The 20,528-nt window shown below is 53.6% G+C and overlaps 1 protein-coding gene across 1 annotated transcript; it reads right to left on the bottom strand.

The window, feature by feature from the left end:
* Positions 1-290: 290 nt before the first annotated feature.
* Positions 291-19,369, bottom strand: SARDH (sarcosine dehydrogenase; the record flags this gene model as incomplete). The annotated part of the gene is made up of 20 exons (XM_080355968.1): positions 291-416; positions 1,311-1,446; positions 1,794-1,962; positions 2,289-2,451; positions 6,706-6,799; positions 7,205-7,352; positions 8,872-8,985; positions 9,556-9,694; positions 10,226-10,339; positions 10,713-10,796; positions 12,381-12,522; positions 13,989-14,079; positions 14,184-14,270; positions 15,262-15,391; positions 15,543-15,647; positions 16,622-16,722; positions 16,859-16,982; positions 17,563-17,742; positions 18,271-18,449; positions 19,054-19,369. The coding sequence occupies 20 exons, from the start codon at positions 19,367-19,369 to the stop codon at positions 291-293; spliced, it is 2,742 nt and encodes a 913-aa protein (XP_080212094.1).
* Positions 19,370-20,528: the final 1,159 nt, after the last annotated feature.

Genomic DNA, 20,528 nt, shown 5'->3' on the forward strand with positions numbered 1-20,528 from the left:
ACACTGTTTTCAGGCCAATTAACCCATGGAAAAGAATTATTGCTATGGTGGTACTGCTTCATTTAGAAAACACAGGAACAAAATCTTTGCACTTTTTGGAATCTCTTCCTCCTCTTCCCTTCTAATTTGACCCAAATTTGCTTGATGAGTTCATTGCAGATGTTTGCCTGGCTCTCCCAGCAAACCCTGGAGCCAGCTGGGGCACCTGAGGGCTGGGAATTCAGCCGGCAGCTCCTGACGGCATCTTCCCTCTCCCCATCCTGGCACCCACAGCACCCGCTGCCATGCGATCAGTAAAACCCCTTCACTCGCTTGTTGTCCGCGTCGAACGGGGACCTGGTGTGTGCCTGGGCAGGGTACGTCACCCCCATCCGCTCCAGCTGGTAGCTGCCGCTTTTCACGAAATCCAGCGAGACCTGCAAGGCAGAGCCACGGCTGAACCCCCTGGTGCTGCCGGGTACCCGTGGGGCACCAGACCCCCTCCATCCCAGCTCCATCACTGGGCAGCCTCTCGCACCCCCCCGTAGATCTGCTTTCTGCAGAAAACCCAGCTCTGCCATCCCAGGAGGATGGACAGAGGGGAGGAAAATAGATTTTTAAAAGAACTTGGCTGAAAAATAAAAAAGAATGCAATAGTTAATTTTTTTGGAGGTTGTTGGTTGGTTGGTTGTTTTTCCCAGAAAAAGGAGCTCTATGGGAGAACATGCGCTGTGAGGAGAAAAGGTGGTCCCCAGAGGCTAAGGAGGCAACTGGAACACAAAACCGCTTGGCCTGTGAGTCTTGCACTGATGCAGAATTAAAAATCAAGGCGAGCAAGAGGCTGAAAGCACGAGCAGATGCACTGCCCCTGGTTCAGAATGGAGAGAGTCCCTGGGGACATGATCCACAGCCCTCTGTCCCCACACGCATTCCCTGGCCTCTGTCTACAGTGCACTGCTTAATGAGGACATCTAATTTACTATCCAGGAGTCTCCCAGGGTTAATTAAGAGCCTGCTGTGCTCCTATTGGTCGTTGCTCCCTATAACATAAGTTAATTCACTGCTGCAATTACTCGGTTGCAATTAACATCCGAGGCAGTGCTTGGGCTGGAGAGCATCACCGGGGCCCTGCAGAGTGACTGTTGGTGACACCAATCTCGCCACCAGCTGCAGCAAGTGCCAGGGGCTGCCCCATCATGCTCCCCAGGTAACAGTAGGTTTGCAATGGGCTTGTGCACATGGCTGCTACACCAAAACAGTGCTACAATTTCCCACAGCAAGCCCCCATCATGAGCAAGGAGGCACAGCCATTCCCGGGGGTCTGTACTCACCGGGCCCCCTGCAGGGTCACGGATGTAGCCGTAGGCGATGGTTTTGTCGATGGCAAATCCGAAGTCTGCCCGACGGATGTGGCCGACCACCTCGCCGTCCCGCCAGATCGCCTCCAGGCCGAACATCGGCACCTTCCTGCAAGGCCAAGGCAGAGCCACCGTCAGCAAAGCCCCACGGCAGCACCCCACAGGGCAGGGGGGCTTGGGGGAACCCTGGTTCTGCCCAGCCCCATTTGCAAAACTGCCTGCTGTTCTGGGTGAAACAAGATCAACCCACTCCCTGTCACACCGCTTCCAGCTCCCATTAAACATCCAGCAGGGAATTCGCGGTGGGATTTAAATTAGAGATGGAATTAGAGCATGGAAAACAGCCGAGCTGGCTTGCAACTGAGCTCCACATGCGTGCCTGGGTGCAGGATGCATGGGGGTGGATGAAGATGCTCGTCCCAGGGCATCGGGTGCAGAGCTGGCAGTGGTACTCACTCCTCGGTGGTGAAGCAGACGAGGCGGCGGAAGATGCCCTTGGCTTTCTGAGCCTCCACAGCCTCCCGGCCCAGGAAGGGGATGCTGGACTTGAGCTTGCAGGTGAAAGCCAAGCCTGCTTCTAGCGGGGTGTCGTCGGGGCGCAGGTCTGCGTGCCAGTGCCTGTACCCTGCAGAGAGCGAGCATGGGTCAGCCAGCCTCTCCCTGCCATGGCAGCAAGCCCAGGGTGAGCAGCATCAGGAGACCAAGACATCACCCTGTCTCTTGGACACCCCTGTTGCTTCTGATTCACTTGGCCCTGGACAAAGAGCCCTGGAGAGGAGCCCATAGCAGGCAAGTCTCAGCAAGGAGCACTGGGACCAGTAGCATCTCTGCCAGTAGCCACCAGATCTCCAGTCACATTAACCCACCCTTGAAGCTGGAAAAAAAAACCATCTACGCTGGTCCCCTGGCTGGAGGCAAAGCAATAAGTGTGCTGTAAGGAAAGCAATAAACCTTTCTCAATGCTGAGGCTGTCGATGGCTCTGTAGCCGGCATTGGTTATGCCATGCCGGGTGCCCGCCTGCATCACCGCCCGGTAAACCTTCACGCAGTCCTCCCGGGGCACGTGCAGCTCCCAGCCCATCTCGCCGACAAACGACAACCTCATGGCACGGACCTGTGAAAGGCAAGAGGCCAAACACTCCTGCAATGGAGCTGGGCACCTTAAACCAACAGCTCCCCTGAGCCCCTCCATCCCCAGCTATCGGCAGGGCCCAGAATGGATGGTGAATGAGTGGAAGTGGCTGCATCCAGCATCCTTCAGCCATCGATCCCAGGCTAGGGTTAGACACGATGCTCCAGCTCCAGCCGGGCTTTTGTCTCCCTCTGCTGATTCATCAACACCAGGGAAGAAATCCCATGGGCACCCCCAGCCCTGTATGTCTCTAAATCAGCCTGTCAGACGGGGAAGCCAGTCCCCAACAGGACTCTCCTGCTTTGGGGTACTTTGTGGCTGCTGTCCCCTTGGGGATGCCCCCTGCTTGGGCTGGTGCTCCCATGGCAGAGGGACCCAAAATCCCCATGGTCCCAGGCAGGGGCTCAGCCCAGCACCCCGATCTGTGCCTGCTCATCCCAGGGGGATGCTCAGGATTCCCCCAGCGCAGGTTGTACTCCAGAGCGTGACTCTCTGCTGCCAAAGCAGCTCTACACTGAACGCACGAAGCTCCGAAGAGGAATGAGCAGATCAGCACAGGGGATTTGGTGTTTCTCTGGGGAAGCCTTCTCCTTGGAGATCTCCTGCCTGCCTGCACTCCAGGGACACAAACCTCCCGGCTGTGCTGGGGCTGCCCTGCCCATGTCCCCTCCGCTCTTCGCCCAGGCGGGATTGCCTGCATCCTCCTGCTGTCCCCACTGAGCCAGTTTGCATTCCCAAAGCTTTCCAGGTTGGCTGGGGACACCCCAGCTTGGGCACCTTCCCTGGAGATACCTCTGGAGTCTGAGCTGCGTTTTCCTCTGCTTCATCCCTTTGGATTTCTCCGCCCCCACAAACATCCCTATGGTTCATCTCTTTGGATGCACATCAACTGCAAATGCATACCTCGCTTTGGGAGAGAGATTAACTCAGTTTCATGCCTGATTGTGATCTGCAGTATAAAAAAAATAAATAAAAAAGCAGCTTTCAGCTAGGAAGAGACTTCCAGGCTGGTTCTGTCTAGCTCAGCAGCTTTGGGGCTGTCTTGCCCATGCTGGCTCTGGATGCTGTGGAGGCAGGAGCTGCCTCTGGCCATTTGCTGAGCTCTTACTACAACCTGGAGCTGGTCTCAGCTGTGCTCTCTAACCCCAGGTACAAACACCAGACAACAGCAGTGGCTGCCCAAAGCGACAGGCACCACAAGCACCAAAGGGGTGCTCGGGCTCTCAGCTGTGAGGATGGCCAGTGGGAGATATCCCAGAATCCAAATCCATCCTCACTTCCTCCATCACCCCCTTGCTCTACCAGCACTGCAGAAACAATGTCCTCAAGCAGAGTTTAAGGCAGCTGTTAAGACACCTTAACCTTTACAACTGAAGTGGAGAGGAGGAAGGAATGCCACAGATATTTGGAGCTTATTTTGAGGCTTCTCACAAGAAGACACGCTGGGGAGCCAGTTCCTGCCCCAGCCACAAAGTGCAAAGCCCGGGAATCACTTTTCGAGGTGCACAGACATGGGAAGCTCTTCCCTCTGCACAAAGGTGTCATCTAACCAGGGAACAGCCCGGGATCAAGCCGCTGCAGCCAGCTACTGTCTTCATCGCAGCAGAAGATGCTCTGGGGATTGACGGGCAACTTCCCAGCTCATTAACTCTGCCTGCGGCTCAGCAGCCAGCGCTGCAGCTAAAGTGCACTTTACTTCCAGGAGCAAGTTGCTCCTGGGAGAAACTTCCCCTCAAATCACTGCTGCTCTGAGGAGGCGAGCATCCGGGCAAGAGCGGTGAGGCAGAGCAACGCACCCCAAAACCAGGTATTCTCAGGAAAAATGGGGTGCCAGGCACCAGCTTTGCACAGGCAGCAGTTGGGGGTTGCATCACCGCAGAGCCCAAGGGGGATGTCAAGGGCTGGGCTCAGCCCACACTGCTGGCTTCCTTCTAAATTCCCCTAGGAACAGGTTTTTCTGTTAGATTTCAACCAGAGCTACGAAATAGCATCAATTCCCAGGTCTTTCAGCAGCAATTCAAAAGCATTTGAAATATTCTAGAAAATGAAAACCTGAACTTTAGCCTGTATCCAGCAGCGAAATTCAAAGGGGGACCTTTCTCTGCTGTTCAATACAATGAGAGGCGCTATATATAAACTCACAAACCAATCGGTAATTTCCAGGGTCATTAACTCTGCTGGCGCTCTCCTTTCACTCCAGCTGATTTTGTTCAGCTACTGAGTTAATGCCTGAAAATCTCAGCAATAACTTTTTAAAGATGTTAGGTTCAGTTTAAGCCCCCTGGAAGGCGATAATGTCAGCACAGGCTTCAGCCTGATGTCCTGAGAAACCCTCCCACTCCAATTTCAGTGTGAGATAAAGTCCCCAGCGCTCATTGTGTGGCGGGGACCCGAAGGAGGTGACATCCCGAATGGCCCCAGCAGCAGTCAGGGCACTTACACCAAAAAGGAGCCACAACATTCCAATCAGCGATTTCTTCCAAGCAGGACTGGATTATTTTTTATAAACTCGAAGTGAAATGTAAATAAACTAATCACGCTCTTGAAGACGGGAACATTTCTACACCTTTCCCGGGGGATAAGTAGATTATTATGAGATGTTATCAGCTTCCTACAGGCGTGACAGGGGAGGATATAACTCACTGGTGGAGACTAAAATGCAACATGCTGGACAACCTGCAGCAATAGATTGGCCTTTGGGTCCCCTGTGCCACTGTTCCCACAAGGGACACTGGACACACTGTGGGTTTTGGCATCCGGAGCACAGGACACACTGATGGTGATGGTTTGGGGGATTAATCTTTGTTGGGCAAAATCTGTGGCTTAGTTAAACCACCCTAAACCTTGGCTAGGCTCTTGCTCACAAATCAAGTAGCCTTAATTTGATTTCGCAGCAATCCCTTCAGCAACCAGCTGCACTGAAATTAAAGCCACTTTAATTCCGAATGAAAAGTGTCCGTGTGTGGCTTAACCCAATTTCACTAATATCCAGCCTGCCTCCGGCTCCCTGTTTTCCTGCTGCCTTTCTATAAGATTTATCACTGCAACTTCATCCTCTTTGTCTCCCATCACACACCAGCCCGAGAGACGGAACAAACACCCAGGACGGTCCCTCCTGTGGGAGAGGGATGTGCTGGGAACAATCCCTCCCCAGATTTCCCATGGAAGGCCATGGTATAAACCCTACCCCTTGTCCCAAAGAGGTGTTTTTGCAACAGAAGGAATATTTTACATGGGGGAAACATCAATAAGAAACCAAGGCAAAACTTGCAACAGCTTTTCCCGGGTACCAAAACTTTTGCCAACAGCAGGTTTTCCCAGAATGCTGACAAAATGACACTTCGTGGTCACCAACTCTTCCACTTGGGATGTTTCAAGCAGGTGAAATCAACAGTTTCACACATGACAAAACTCCCCAGAGAGCTGCCATCACCCCCTTTCCCCAGGGATAATTTCACACCATGTTGATCTTTGCCATATGAAGTGCAAGAGAGATTTAAGGTGCTTTTCTTGCTGTCCCACACCAAGAGAGACAGAGGAGCCCAACCAAGCAGACAGCACCGTGAAACCCCCCATCAAACCTCAGGGACCCATCCACCCCTTTGCAACACTATCCCCAACAAAAGCTTCTCGCCCCCTCGCTCCGGCACCGAGGGGCTCAGCCCGAGGCGTTAGCACAGAGTGTCACCATTTCTCTGCTTTTCTTGCATAACCGCTGACGTGAGTCCTGAAGTCTGGGCAAACACAGGATGAATCTGCGCTTGTACAGAAAGCTTAAGGTTGTCAGGATTCTCCCGTGATCAAATACAGCGGCTCCGCAGGCTGCCCACCGCTCACTGCCGGTACTTGACACATTTTACATTAAATCTTGTTTCTTTTGTGAGTAGGGGGAAAAGGAGGGGATCTGGAGTGTCAAATAAATCTCTCTATCACCAGTGCTTGCTCCTAATCTCTTGTTCCTCTGACATTGCTGCAAAGCCACAAGTCACCACGTCCCTTCCTCAAGCTCAGCCTGGGCTGGGAGAGCAGGCTGGCATCTGGCAGGAAAGAAAACACCCCAATTTTTGGGCTTTTCCAACAAAAAAACCCAGCAAAACCTCCCAGCTGCCCACTGCAGCAACGTGGAGGCAGATGGGTTCACTGGCAGAGGATGCTCAGCTGTGCAGGCTGGTGGGTCACTGGTCATCCCAGTGAACAGATGTCCCCAAGGAGCTGGAGAGGCTGTCCCCATCCTACCGTGCATCCCGCAGCCGTGGTGAGTTTGTGGGTGGAAAAGGGGAAGGCTTCATTGCTGAGGTCGGTGTCGAGCACTTCTTGGAGGACAACGCGGCTGTGGGGAAACAGCAAATTGGCCGTGGTGAAAGGATGAAGTTCGCCAGCCTGCTCAGGCTATTGCTAAAACCTGCTGCTTTGTCTTGTTGGCAAGACAGACCTCTCTCTTTGAACAGGAGCTGATGTGGGCAATATGCCATGCTGTGAGAGCCTCAAAAGAAATGCAAATTCCCCAGCAAACAGTGTCACTCCATCCAGATCATCACCCAGTGCCGCAGGGCTCACACCTACCCCTACCCAATACAGGGATCTGCCCTCTGTCTGAAGCACTTCCCGATCCATCCCTGCACCCCTCCCACCATCCATGTCTCCATCCATCCCTCCATCCATCCATCCCAGCGTCCCTCCATCAGCCAGGCATCAGGGTGCAAGGAGGGGGCCACGACACTCTCCCCACACCCACCTCAGGGGGCCCTGGATGCTCATCATGCCCAGCTCCTCCGAGCAGTCGAGGAGTTTGCACTGGAGCTTCATGTCCTGCAGCACAGACGTGATGTGCGACCAGTTGTGCTGAGCCACAGCCCCACCGATAGCCAGGTAGTAGCCATCCCCTGGAAGACACCCCCCGGCAGACTTTAAGGCTCGAGATCATAAGGTTGAGATGATGCCCAGCTCAGCTGGGGACTGGTTTTGCTCTCCAGAGGCTGAGCTGCAGCCCTGAGCCTCTCCAGCTTGCACACCCTGGGGGGACTGCCAAAAAAGGGGGAGGGATTTAAATAGTGCTGGGGCAAGGGAGGGCTCAGGGGCTCTGCTAACAGCCACACTGCTTTTTACTTGTGGTGCTCAGCACAGTGAAAACCAAATGACTGTCAAAAACCCGAAAGAAGGAAAAGCCAAAAAAGCTGTTTGAGCCCTGAAGGTGCCTATGTGTGTGTGTAAGCATTAAGGGAAGAGAAAAAAACTCTTCGTCCCTTGAGACCAACAGCAAAAGCATCTGCTCTTTAGTCCCAGTACAGAGTGAATACCAAAGTGCAGAGGGAGCCTGGAACTGCCAATGGGAGCAGGGAGGGCTTCAGTAACCGGACCAGAACCAGGGCAGGGGCTGCACTGTATATGAGGAGGAATTCCACCTTGTCAGTAATCCTGGGTAGAAAAATCCCCAGGATGGGTTTTGGGAGCCGATTAATACGTAATCAATCTTCCTCTTCTCTTTCCTGCCACTACAAAATTGCTCTCTGATAATCTGTCATAATGATAATAAGTGCAGCCACCTACTGTAATTGGAAAAATAGACTTTGCTGCAATTAAACTCCTCCATCGCCTGACAAACCCTGCAGCTCTGCCATCTACTCCCTGTGATCCTTCTGCCCCCCGCCAGCATCCCAGACAAGAGGGATGCAGGAATCGCCCACGGGGAGGGAATTGCTCACTGGTACCCGAGCACGTCGGGGCAAAGATGGTGAGATTGTCCCTGCAACACCCATCATCCCCAAAACACCCATCAATCCCACAACACCCACCACCCCAAGGGTTGCTCCCTTCCACGCAGCATCTCCAAGGGTGACACTGCATGGGGACAGGGCTCTGCAGGCACTGGCCACCCCAGTGCAAACCTCCCTTCTGGTGGCAGCCCGAGCGACCAGCTCAGTGTCCTCCTGCTCTGCTGCCACTGCCTAATGCCATTTCTGCCCTCTGGGCTGGCTGCTCTGCTCCATTTCAATTCCTCTTTATTGCAGCTGATAAGGACTTGGGGAGAGGTCAGAGCCGCCAGCCGGGGCTGGACAAACCCAATAACGCCAATGAGCACTGCAGGGCCCCAGGGACAAGGGGGATAATTGGGTTACAGGGATTGAAGGGTGGAGGTGGAAAAAGCCAGGTGGCTGTTATTAGGTAAATGCAATCACTCCCAAGCATGGCTGAGAAGGAAGAGATGCTGTCAGCCCCAAATCAGCCACCACAGCTCCCCAGGACTGGAAAGGTCTTTGTGTGCATTGATGCAGCTGAAAAAGGCAGCAGTAGAGGCTGGGGGCTGAATTATCGGGGGGTAAATCTATACAGAGATCCCCCCCAGGCCCACAGTAGCTGCAGAATCGCACCTGCCTGCAGCATCCCCATGTTCAGGGCTCTTACCTTCAAAGGTGGGGGCCAGGGGGGAGGCCGGGTCCCCGGGGCTGATCCGGCTGACGGTCAGGTCGCTCTCCACACCACCCCGCTGGTTCAGCATGCAGGTGTACACGGTGGAGCCTGGGGAAGGAGATGGGCAGCGCTGCCCATCAGCTGGCCCTGGCAGAGTGTGGCAGGTACCAGGGAAACTTATCCTCATCGCTACGTCAGCTGCCACTGCCTGGGGATGCCCTGATGGACTCTGGATGTCCCAGCACCAGGAGGGAGTTGGGCTTTATCCCCTTGGGATCTGTGAGAGGAGCTGAAACTGCATCCTTGGAAATGCTATAAGCTGCACCCCATCCCCAAAGAAGGGGCAGCTTCTTCCCGTGTGAACTGCAGCTGGTGAGGGTTGTGCTTGATTTACTCCAGTCCCCATCACATTTCCAGCTGTGATCCACAGCCGGAGCCAGCGGGTGAGACCCATCACACCCCAGCTCATTAGTTCCTGTGTGAATGAGAGCAGAACGCAGCCCCCAGTGAGGACAGGGACAGCAATCACTGTCACACGCTTCCCACACCCTCTGCCAAAGCAGCATTTTAAAGAAAAGCCCATTTGCGTCCCGGGTTTGTTTTGCTGTGAGATTTGATTTCCCAGGGCAGCGCTCGGCAGAGGCAGAATGCGGCCGGAATCGGGGGCTGAGCTGGTACCTGGCGCTTTGCTCACGTCGGCTGTGAACAGCCAGTTCACCGCTTTGGTTGCTTCAGGACCAACCAGGTAGAATTTCCCAAAATATGACATGTCGAAGAGCGCCAGGGCATTTCTGCACGTTAAACATTCCTTCTTGATCTACAACGAAAGCAAACGCAAAGTCGTGCCTTATTCTCACTCCCCAAAGGGAGGCGCATATTAAAACCATTTATGTAATGAGAAAAAAAACACCAGAAAACTCGCCTGGTGCCTTTGGAGGTTGTAAGGCTTCAAAACACTCCTGAAAAATCAGGTATTAAATGGAGCAAATTCAACAGGCTTTCCTGGATGCTCGGTTCCATTCCTTATGTCACAAATACAGTGACAGTTATCAATAATAATAAATTCTATCACATCGGGTACCTCCCCTAAGCTGGTCTCAACTTTTTCATTTGGGAAGCAGCAGTAAAATTCCCAAGGCTCCTCCATCGTTGTTTCCAAGCACAAGTCGTGCATTTCTCTTAATCTTTTGGGCACATTTTCCCTGGTTTTGGGCAAAGCTTGCAGCTTCCCCTCCCTCTGAGCCTCACAAACACCCCCCAGAGCAGCGGTGTGGCACAGGCTCTGCTGCCTCAAATCCCCCTGGCTCCAGATGTGCCCAGCGGTTTTGGCTAGGGGGGCACGACTCACAATGTCATGGTGAGGGGGGAAATCGAAGGTGTACTCGTTCCCCAGCAGCCGGTTGTAGGTATAGTCCCCGTGGCGCTCCCGGCCATATGCACCATAGTAGTCATAATCCAGGACCTAAAGGGGGGAAGCAAGAGAACAGGAGGTAGTGAGGAAGACAACATGAGGCTGAAGAAGAGGGGCTGCTCCCAGGCACGTTTACCCCATGCTGGGAGAGGCAAAAGGTCCATGCAGGACCTGCCCACAGTGATGGGTTCCCACCCCAGCATCCCCACCCACAGTGACGGGTTCCTACCCCAGCAGCCCTGCCCGCTGCTTTTCAATATATAGAAATGACATCAATATATAGAAATGAGATCAGTGCCTCTCATTTGGGGGCATTGCAAGCAGACAGATGAGCACAACATGCACACATGGATCTTCTTGTCACCATTACATTGAGTTAAAGCCCAACAGCTTTTACGGACCCGTTTTGGGGTGCTATGCTTACCGGGGCTGCCCCCCCGGGGCTGAACCAGCCCGGCCTCTCCCAGCCATGTCTCTCCTGGAAAACACAGCCCTGGCGCAGCAGCTCCTATGCGAAGCAAAGCCAGAGAAATAGAAACAAATGGTTAAAAAAAAGGCGCCTTTTCCCAGCTTTTTGAGCATTGCCCAGGCTGCCTTTCTTGAGTGTGTGCTCAAGACTTGTGACCCCTTGGCTTTGGCTATCAGCAGCCACAAGCAGCTCTGCAGTTTATCTTTTAAAACAGTGGCAAACCCCAGCTGCCTGCAAATTGCCTGATGTTTTTGTCCCCGAGAAAGGTATTTGCCTCCACAGCAGCCCATGGGCAGGAGTCTGGCAGCCCAGCTGTGCTCCCCACCAAACCTTGTGCTACGATGCGTGAATTACTGACCGAAAGATGCTAAATCCAGAGAGCAAGATTCCCCCCCATGTTTGCAAGAGTAATTATATAATAACATTTAAGATTTATATGACAACCTTCTCATTCCTCCTCTATGCTCTCAGGAAAATCTCTCTGCATGCAATTAATTAGGGATCCATTAAGATATTTTTGTTTGGTGCCTCTATTCGGAAGAAGAATAGATTTTGTTGAATGTTTCAGCAATGATTCAGTGCCTATTTATAAAACACAGCACATGTTCTTGTGCTGCGTGTATAAATACCAGGCTGTCAGTCAAATGGGCATCGCTTATTAGACATGCTATTAAAAAATAAATTGCATCCTCGGTGACAGAAAACAACCGAGCTGTCAACCAAACACCGGGGGACAGCGGGGAGGGACGTCTGTTTTACTGCTTGAGCCGCTGTTCTCCACCGGCAGGGGAATGGTGTGATGTGAATTGGTGACAAGAAGAAATGGGCTTTAAAACTGTGGCTGCTCCTTGCTGGGGCTGGGATTGGAGCCAGCACTGACAAGGTGGGACAAGGCAGCAGCCCCAGGTCACCCTGGGTGATTTTGGAGTTTCTGAGCAACAGAAACAGCAAACCACTGGAAACTGATATTTTTCTCAAGTGCTGCATCTTGAAAGTGTTCGCCTATGAAGATTTATGCGAGGAAGCAGCTGGCGAAGGCAGGAGCAGGGAGGAGCCCTGGCTGCAGCTCCAGGGAGCAAAACCAGCAGGACTTATTGGGGTGCTGGCAAAACAGCTGCTCCCCACTCTTCCCGCATCCCTCCTCGTGTCCCGGCCTCGCTCTGCATTGCAAGATGCTGTTTTCGGGAGGAAAAGCTGCTGCTGAGCTGTGAGCAAGACACGGTGAGCGGGGGGCAGGAGATCACCAGGGGCAGCCAGCACCCCACAGCCCTCGTGACTACCCCTGAGCTGGGCTGGCAGTGGATTAAATTAGCCTTTGAACCCTTCTCTCCACCCTTCCCTTGCCCCGAGACCATCACCGGGCTCTTAAACCATATCTGCCAAGTTAAATATTACAATAACGCTTGGCATCTCTACCAATAAACTGTCCATTCCCTCGGCACCCTCACATCACGCACCCAGCGAGCTTTGGGGTTCAGGGGTGGGAACACGGATGCAAAATGCTGCCTTGGGGAGCAATCCAGCTGCGGCTGCTCCTTGCCACCTCTTTTTTGCTGCAAGGGTGCCACCAGGATCTCCCATCGCTCCCCACGCGGCAGCCCGGGATGGGACGCGCGTCCTCACCTCGTGCAGCGGGTCCTTCCTGGCGTTGCGCCCCGCCAGCGGCTCGTCGTGCGGGAAGGCGACCGAGTAGTTCTTGGCGTAGGACTCGTGGCTCCGCTCCCGGATCCAGCGGTTGTTGTCGGTGAGGGAGCGGTGAAACCTCCTGGAAGGCAGGGAGAGGGGAGCATGCGGATGAGCCCACCAGCCTCCTCCGGCAGGCATGGCCCCCTTGGCCACAGCCAGATGTGGATGCAGCTGCTGCGGTGTAAAATTGGTATTTCTGCAGCTGTTTAATGGGTAGGAGAGCAGAGGAACCAAGGGAGCTTGGTGCTGGCTGTGCTGTAGCCCCCACCCAGCTCTGCAGCCCCACACCAGTTGACCCCAGAGCAACTGGAAGCAGAACAGCCCCGCTGGGAGGGGAAAATATTTTAAAAGATGAGAATTAAGGTTAATTCTTCTCTACCTCAGCATGGGGCCGGCCTCAAAGCATGCCCAACGCACAGCCCGGATGTAAACCCGGGGGAAAAAGCCCTGGATATTCCTTACATTTTTCATCGAGTTCTGCCTAGCCTGAAATGTAAATAAAACTTGAAGCATTTTAAATTTGTCTGACATATTTTCATCTTTCAAACAGAAAATCTCTTTGAAGGAATGTGCCAGCTCAGCACACACTTGGGTTGTTATTACCAGAGACTATAACTCAGGGACAGCAGCCCCGGGTGCCAGCAGCAGCTTTCCTGGAGCTGAAGAAAGAGAGGCAGGCAGCAGGCGAGACAAGATGTCATTTACAGGACCCTTTAAAACAATACTTTCAGCTTCCTTGGGTGCCGACAAAAGCTTAGTAATTGTCACCAAAATTAAATAAAATATATATATAAGACTGACATAGGTTGATGATGGGGCAGATGGGATACAGGGGATGCTCGGGACTGGGGTCCCCTGGCACAGCTCAGCCCTGCGATGGCTGCGGTTGTGCCAAACCAGCCCAGGGATTTCTCCTTCCCAGGCTTGGCCCATCTGTGGGTACCAACACCAGCTGCTCTCTCCTCCCAGCCCAAGTCAATGGGGTATTTGCCACTAAAACAACATGATTTTAAAAGCGTTGTCCCCGACAAGGTGGTTGCTGTCACTAGCAGCCCTACAATAAAGCCCCAAACAAATCAAATATTAATATAATCAAGCAAGTCAAAAGCAATTACAGAGCCAACATCTGCATCATCAAAACTCCCGGCCCATGTTGTGCTGCAGACCAGGGGGAAAGCTAATCTTTCTGCTGTTTAAATCATCACCCCCGATTATTAACTTAGAGGATTAGGCACGGAACTAATTGAACAACAACAAAATCCAAACATAATTACCCTGTCCTTTCCCATCACTGCAATCTCCTTGTGTCTGATGGAAGCCGTTTGCATAGAAGCGAAATGAGGCAAATGAGATAAATCCCACGCGTAAATTCATTAAAGCCATCGAGCCTAATTGATTTCAGCTCCTTGGAGGGACACAGGCTGTGGCACGGATGGTGCCCAGACACACACTCCTGACACCAGCACCCAGCCCAGCCTCAAAACCTGTCCCCATGGACCACCCAAGGACGTGGGGTGTCAGTGAAGGAGACTGTGGGTGACTTGCCTGATGTCATAGCCATACATGTCCTTCTCTGGCCGCCCGTGGATGATCCAGTGAGCCAGCTCCCTCCCACAGCCGCCTCCCAGCATCATCCCTGGGGAAGAGGTGAGGACACAGGTGAGGCCAAGCACAGCTCTGGGTACCCGGCTCTGCCCGGGACACGGTGCCCGAGGTGGGATCCCTTCAGGTCTCTCTTACCAGCACTGTTGAAGCCACAGCCCAAGAAGAAGCCTCGGACCTCTGGGGCTTCCCCCATGAGTGGTTTGTGGTCGGCTGTGAAGGACTCTACAAGACAGAGAGGGCCAGGACAGATGTTCTGGGGACACATCACACACTTTAGGAGCAGAGTTCCTACAGCTTCCTGTGCTCGCCTTGGCCTCCTACTGTTCCCAGAGAGGTCGATGGGGCCAGAACTGGACCAACACTGAGCACTCCCCAGCATCCCAGCTCGAGCATCCCCCACCTGCGCCTCTCCCACAGCACCCAAAGGGGAGGCTTCCCTGGTACTGGGCTGCCCAGCATCACGTACGTGTCTTGTGCAGGCTCCTGAAGCAAATATACATACAAATATATACATATATTTGCTTCAGAAGCTTGTGTGACTATACATATATGCACACAGACACATATTAAATCACAGAAGCATAGAATGGTTTGGTTCAAAGCTCATCTACTCCAACCCCTGCCATGAGCAGGGACATCTTCAATAGTTCACGTTGCTCAGAGCCCCGTCCAGCCTGACCACAAATGTCTCTTATTTTTTTTCAGCCTGTGGTGGATTTCAGGGCCAAATCAAGTGTGCAGAGCTCAGGTTCGATGGTTGGCGTCACCTCCAGCTGCTGCTGCAGCGATGCGGTGGGCATTAACCCCACACCAGACAGCCCGGGATGTAAAATCTGGGTAAATCTAATGTCATCGGCCCAGAAGCAAATAGAAAAAATAATAACAAAAGATAACATGTGGTAAAACAATGGCCATTGCTTGAAAAAAACCTGCCACTTAATTCCTCAGGCCAGTGGCCACAACATTGGCTGTAAATCTGTGCCAGCCACCCCCCAGTTCAGACCAAGACAATAAACTCCACAGCTGTTTCTCCACCTAAGCTAAGCCTGGGATGCCACCCCTTGGAAGATGACACCATTGCAGCCAGACCACAGTCACTTTCTCTGCCTTCAGAGAGTTGTTCTTCTCGCCAGAATATGAAATTTCCCCTCATCTCTAGCAACATCATCCTTGGAGGGACACAGCCATCACGGTGCCACTGCTGCCACGTTACCTGGCCCGCAGACTGTGGATTTAATGCCTGTTTTCTCCAGCACCGGCACCCTGTTGATGGCACCTTCAATGTGTTGTGTGAAAACATCCCAGTCCAAATCAAAGAGGCCAAAAGCAAATTTTTCTGATACCTGGAGGTACAAAACAAGAATTGGGACATAAAATACAGTACAGCTGAGGGCTTAAGGATTTCTCAGCTCTGGCAGCCTTGAAGGTTATAGCAAATAGAGACTGAAAACCTGGCTCCTTTCCCCAGGGAAAAAACCTCCTGGCACCGCTCACCTCCTCCCAGAAGATGGGATTTGACTCATATCCACCCACAGAAAGGGCATCACCTTGGAGACGGAGATACACCGAAGCGTCGTGATCACGAACGTTTGGCATGTTCTGAAAAATGGGGAGAGGGAGCAGAGAGGTGAGAGGGGTCCAAGAGCTATGGGGAGACCCTGACACTGGCCCAGTTGCACCCCAGAGAGGCTGAGAGGGATGAGCTGGGGGTCTGGGATGACCTACAAGGATGGGGAGGAGCAGCAGTGGCTCTGTGGATACTCCCAAAAGTTGGGTACCCCAAGGGGAAGGCACCCAGGTCAGCTCCAGCAAACCTGGGATAGAAATGGATGGGATGGAAACTAAATAACGTGTCACCCTCAAAGCCCCAGTGCCTGAGTGAATGGAGTCTCCTTCAACTCCTGAACAACTCTGCACAGCCAAATGGCAGGAACAGATTTCTTGGGAGCATTTAGAAATGCTTGGAGAGCTCCACCTCTGCACACCGGGGACTGGGGCTTGTTCAGAAAGAGTTCAACATCTTTATGAACGCTGCTGTCAGACACCAAACACATCAGATAGTCTATAACAGTTCTACTGAGAAATTAAAAAAACATGAATAAAGTTATCCTGCTAGTCATAACATAGTTAAATATTAAATACAACTCTATTAAAGGTAGTCTGATAGTCCTGCCAGGAGAAAAAGCTGCTGGGTGTGCACTTCATTGAAGCACAGAATGGTTTGGGTTGGAAGGGACTTTCAAAGGTCATCTAATTCCAACCCCTGCCATGAGCAGGGACATCTTCACCAGCTCAGGTTGCTCAGAGCCCCGTCCAGCCTGGCCTGGGATGCCTCCAGGGATGGTTCACCCACCACCTCTCTGGCCAATCTGGGCCAGGCTCTCACCACTCTCAGTGTCAAAAATTCATTCTTCTGCACTCTGCTGGGTGCAGAGCCTGACCTGGCAGCACAGACTTGTGCTAGGGGGGGATGCCAGGCAGGTCTGGGCATGCCAGGGGTGTCTGTCTTATCCCACCCATGCAAAGGGAGCAGAAGCCTCTGGAGCGGAGGATCTGCAGCCACACGGACTGACCTGGATGCCCTCGATGCGCTCGGTCACCACGTAGGCATGATGCATCGCTACCAGCGGCACCTGCACCCCAGCCAGCCGGCCCAGTGCTCGCGCCCACACACCTGTGGAGAGAGCAGCCCCCCTGAGCTCTCCTTATCCCCAGGACACCTGTGGTGGTCGGGGGGTGACAGCCAGATGGGTGTGACAAGAACTGATGCAAAGCCACCCCCCTTTCCTGCCATGCTCTGTGACCCATACCTGCACAGTTCACCACACAGGGCGTCTGGATGGTCCCATGGGCTGTCTCCACTGCATACACCCTCTTCACCCCAAAATCATCAGCTCTGACCTGGATGCCGGTGACCGGGCAGTTCTCGATGATCTGGTGGCAGAGGAAGAGCAGCAGAGTCACAGCAGGGTCACCAGGGCAGTGGGACAACCTGGCTCACTTGATATCCATCCCCCAAACCTAGGAAAGGTGAATCCAACCAGCATATGGCACCTTTCCCAACAGCAATTACTGGTACTGCTGGTAATAACACACCTCCCTGAAACTCAGGCTTAAATGGCTACTCTGTGCTCCTGCATTTGTGTAGGATGTTTATTATAATATTTACACACGCTTGAGCAAAACAACACACCAAGGCTGGTAGACTCTGCCTTGAGGAGCAGATTGTGTTACCTGACCCTAAAACCTCCACTTTTTCACGGAAACTCCCTTGGGTGCTGTCACCTCTTGCTCTTAAAGGTCTTTTTCTCATCCTGTATTTTCCTTGGATCTCACAGCTCCTGCCAGCTTTGCTGCTGTGACCCAAAGAAACTCCAAAGCCAAACAGGACAACAGGCAAAGACGTGATGCTGCAGGAGCTCTGCTCCAGTGGGAAGGAGATGGAGAAGGCAGAGGATGAAGTCTCCTCCCAGGATCAACAGGCATTAATGAGTAATTACTAATTAGGAACTACCGTAGCGCCTCTGGCGGTTGCCGCTCTGGCAAGAGTTGAGCAGGTACCAGCTGGATCCATGGTGCCGTCCTTGGGGACGTACAACGTGCCGTACAGGTCGTCGATGTTCATCAGCGGGTACAGGTCCTTGGTCTGCGCCGGGGTCAGGACATAGGACTCCACACCGTACACCTTCCCCAGCTGCCAACCGGGCAAGAAAACCAGCAGCTCAAGCAGGCAGCAAAGGCTTTGCTCATCACTTGCTGCTGGAGGAGGAGGAGACCCCAGGACATGTTTCTCTCCCATATAAAGTAACTGCTGCCCCAAAGCAAGCCTGAAACGCAGCACGGAGTGGGATGGTCTGCACAGATTTCAGGCAATATGGTGCCATAGTCCCATGCAAGATGGTTGCACAGCTGGAAAAATGATGCTATCGCTATCTGAATGGGCAAAAATCCATGGTTAGATTTAATTTTGCCTACTTCGCTGGCATTTTGCCTGATAGCAGCAGCTTTACAGAAGCCGTGTGGCTGCCCTGAAGCATGACCCCAGCCACTTGCCGTTCTCCAGGTAGGATGAAGATGTCCAGGATGGGACATCCAGACACCCTAGGACATCCCACAGCCCTGGGACTCACAGCCCTACTCCCTTGTGCTTGAGATCAAACACCCACAACCTCCAGCAGCACACCCAGCCGGGGGGGACACACACCAAGGGGCTTCTCCTTACCGACATCAGCCTCTTGTACTCGTCCAGGCGCTGCTTGTTGGAGGCGATGAAGAGCCCTCCGTTTTCCACCCAGCCTGTGTGCAGCCCGGTCTCTGCCGGCAGCTCCCGGCTCACCACGTCCCTTGTGTGCGCCAGCAGCTCCACCTCCACATCGCTGGGACGCAGCTGCCACAGCAGACCTGGGATGGGGGGACAAGGAGGGACATGGGGACACAGCCTGCAGGTGGGACAGGCAGCTCCATCACTCTCCTGTTGTGGGGTGCAGAGGGGACCCCACTGTCCCAGGCATGGTCTGTGTCACACGGCTGGGGCTCTTGCTCCGTCTCGTGGTGACGTGAGAGTGCTACAAATCATTGATTTCTACTTTCCTTGGGCATTAAATGAATGGAGGGAAAAAAGGGTTTCTGGAGCAGACTATTCCAAAAGAGACAAAATTCTCAAAAAGATTTTTGAATTAAATGCTTCTAGCTCCCTCGTCTTTGCCAAAGAAAATGGGCTTAAAGAAAAGAAAAAAAAAAGGTGTGGAAATATACTGTTTAGTTTTCCCATAGTCATATAAACCTTTTTTTAAAATAAGGAAAATTTGGGGCATGTTTTCTTAACAAAAAGTTATGCTAAAAGGAAAATGAGAAAACCCCAAATTCTCCGCATTTAGAGCCAAAACTCTCCGGTACATCCAGACCTGTGCAATGGATCCACTCCACGGACAACAGCACATCCCAAACCATGAACATCCCCGTATCCCCCACCCCAGGGATCACCCCGCTGTGCCCCCCGCCTCACCGGCCGTGTGCCAGGTGGTCCCCGAGGTCAGGCGGTCCCTCTCCAGCAGCACCACGCTGCTCACCCCCTGCTTGGCCAGGTGGTAGGTGGTCTGGCAGCCCAGGCTGCCCCCTCCGATCACCACCACCTCTGCCGAGGGCGGCGGGGACCGGCTGGGCTCCCTGCTCCCCGAGCCTTCCTCCTTCAGCGTCTTCTGGTATGGGACGCTCTTCCTCGCCGTGGGGCCCCTCGTGCTGCTGAGGGGCCGGGGGTTTCTCCATGGGGGCGGCAGGCAGCGGGGGGCGGCCGCCCGCAAGGCGCAGCTCACGTAGGACATCTCCACCTGCGGATCCCAAAAACACTTCGCTGGGGGCGCTCACCACTGTTTGGGTGGGAGCAGCATCTCTGAGTGCTGTGCAAGGGGCTGAGCAGCTCCAGGTGGCTGGGGGGAGCCCCTGGGCATGTCCCCGAGCAGTTGCTGGGACCCTCTGGTACCCACTCCCAGCAGAGAAACAGGATCCCAGTTGCAGGCGTGTGCGGCTCCCAAACAGCCTTACGAGGGGCCTCACTTAAAAAAAGGGGCTTGGGAATGCGCAGTGCACAGCAGCGCCTGTGCTCGCTCATGCCTGCAAAAAACACTTTCTTTTCTTTTCCCCTTGTTTTCAGGAGCTGTTTGGCCACAACGAAGGCACAAGGTTTGCTCCCTATCAAAAGAGGGCGGTGTGATGGCTACTGGGGGGGACAGGAACAGATTCTGCCCGCAGACCCCCCAGCTCCTGTGCACAGGGTTTGCTCCGGGTGCGTGGTTTAGGGTACACAAGTTGGGGGTGCAGTGGGGGTCTCACAGGTCAGCACCACCCCCCCCACACACAAACCCTGGGGCTGCCATGGGGTTCACCCCACCGAGACCCCCCCACTTGCTGCCACGTGGCCTCCAAAGCCCCCACTGTCCCCTCACTGTTCCCCCAAAGCCCAGCAAAGCTGCAAAGTCCCACCTGGGAAATCCCGCGACACGGGCGGGAGTTTCTCGCACAGCCCACGGCAGGTTCCCGCAATCGGGCTCCACTCACCGAGAGGCTCCCTCCGGGCTGGCTGTCCCTGTCACGATGGCCGAGGGGCCCCTGCCTTCCTCCAATGCTCTTCTCCTCCTCCTCCTCTTCCCGTCCCTTCAGCCCCTGCTGCAAAAAAACACATTAACCAGCACTAGAGGCGAGCAGAGCCAGCCAGGAAATAGGGGCTCAACTCTTTCTTACCGCTTCTGGTGGCTCTGCTGCTTCTCCACGAAGAACAAAAAGTCGGGCAGAGTGGAGAAATTCAAAACAGGGAGGAAAATGCTGCTTTTTTCCTCAGCTCAGTGCCTGGCAGAGAACAAACAGCCGGGCTGGGGCCAGCGGGGACTCGCACCCTCCCGGGCTGGCGGGAGCCGTCAGCTGGATGCCAGAAAGCAAACACGGCAACGAAAGGCACCATCTGACCCTCCTGCCAGAGTTCCCAGC

This window comes from Nesoenas mayeri (genome assembly GCF_963082525.1).
Source record: "Nesoenas mayeri genome assembly, chromosome: 18".
NCBI classification, from domain to species: domain Eukaryota; kingdom Metazoa; phylum Chordata; class Aves; order Columbiformes; family Columbidae; genus Nesoenas; species Nesoenas mayeri.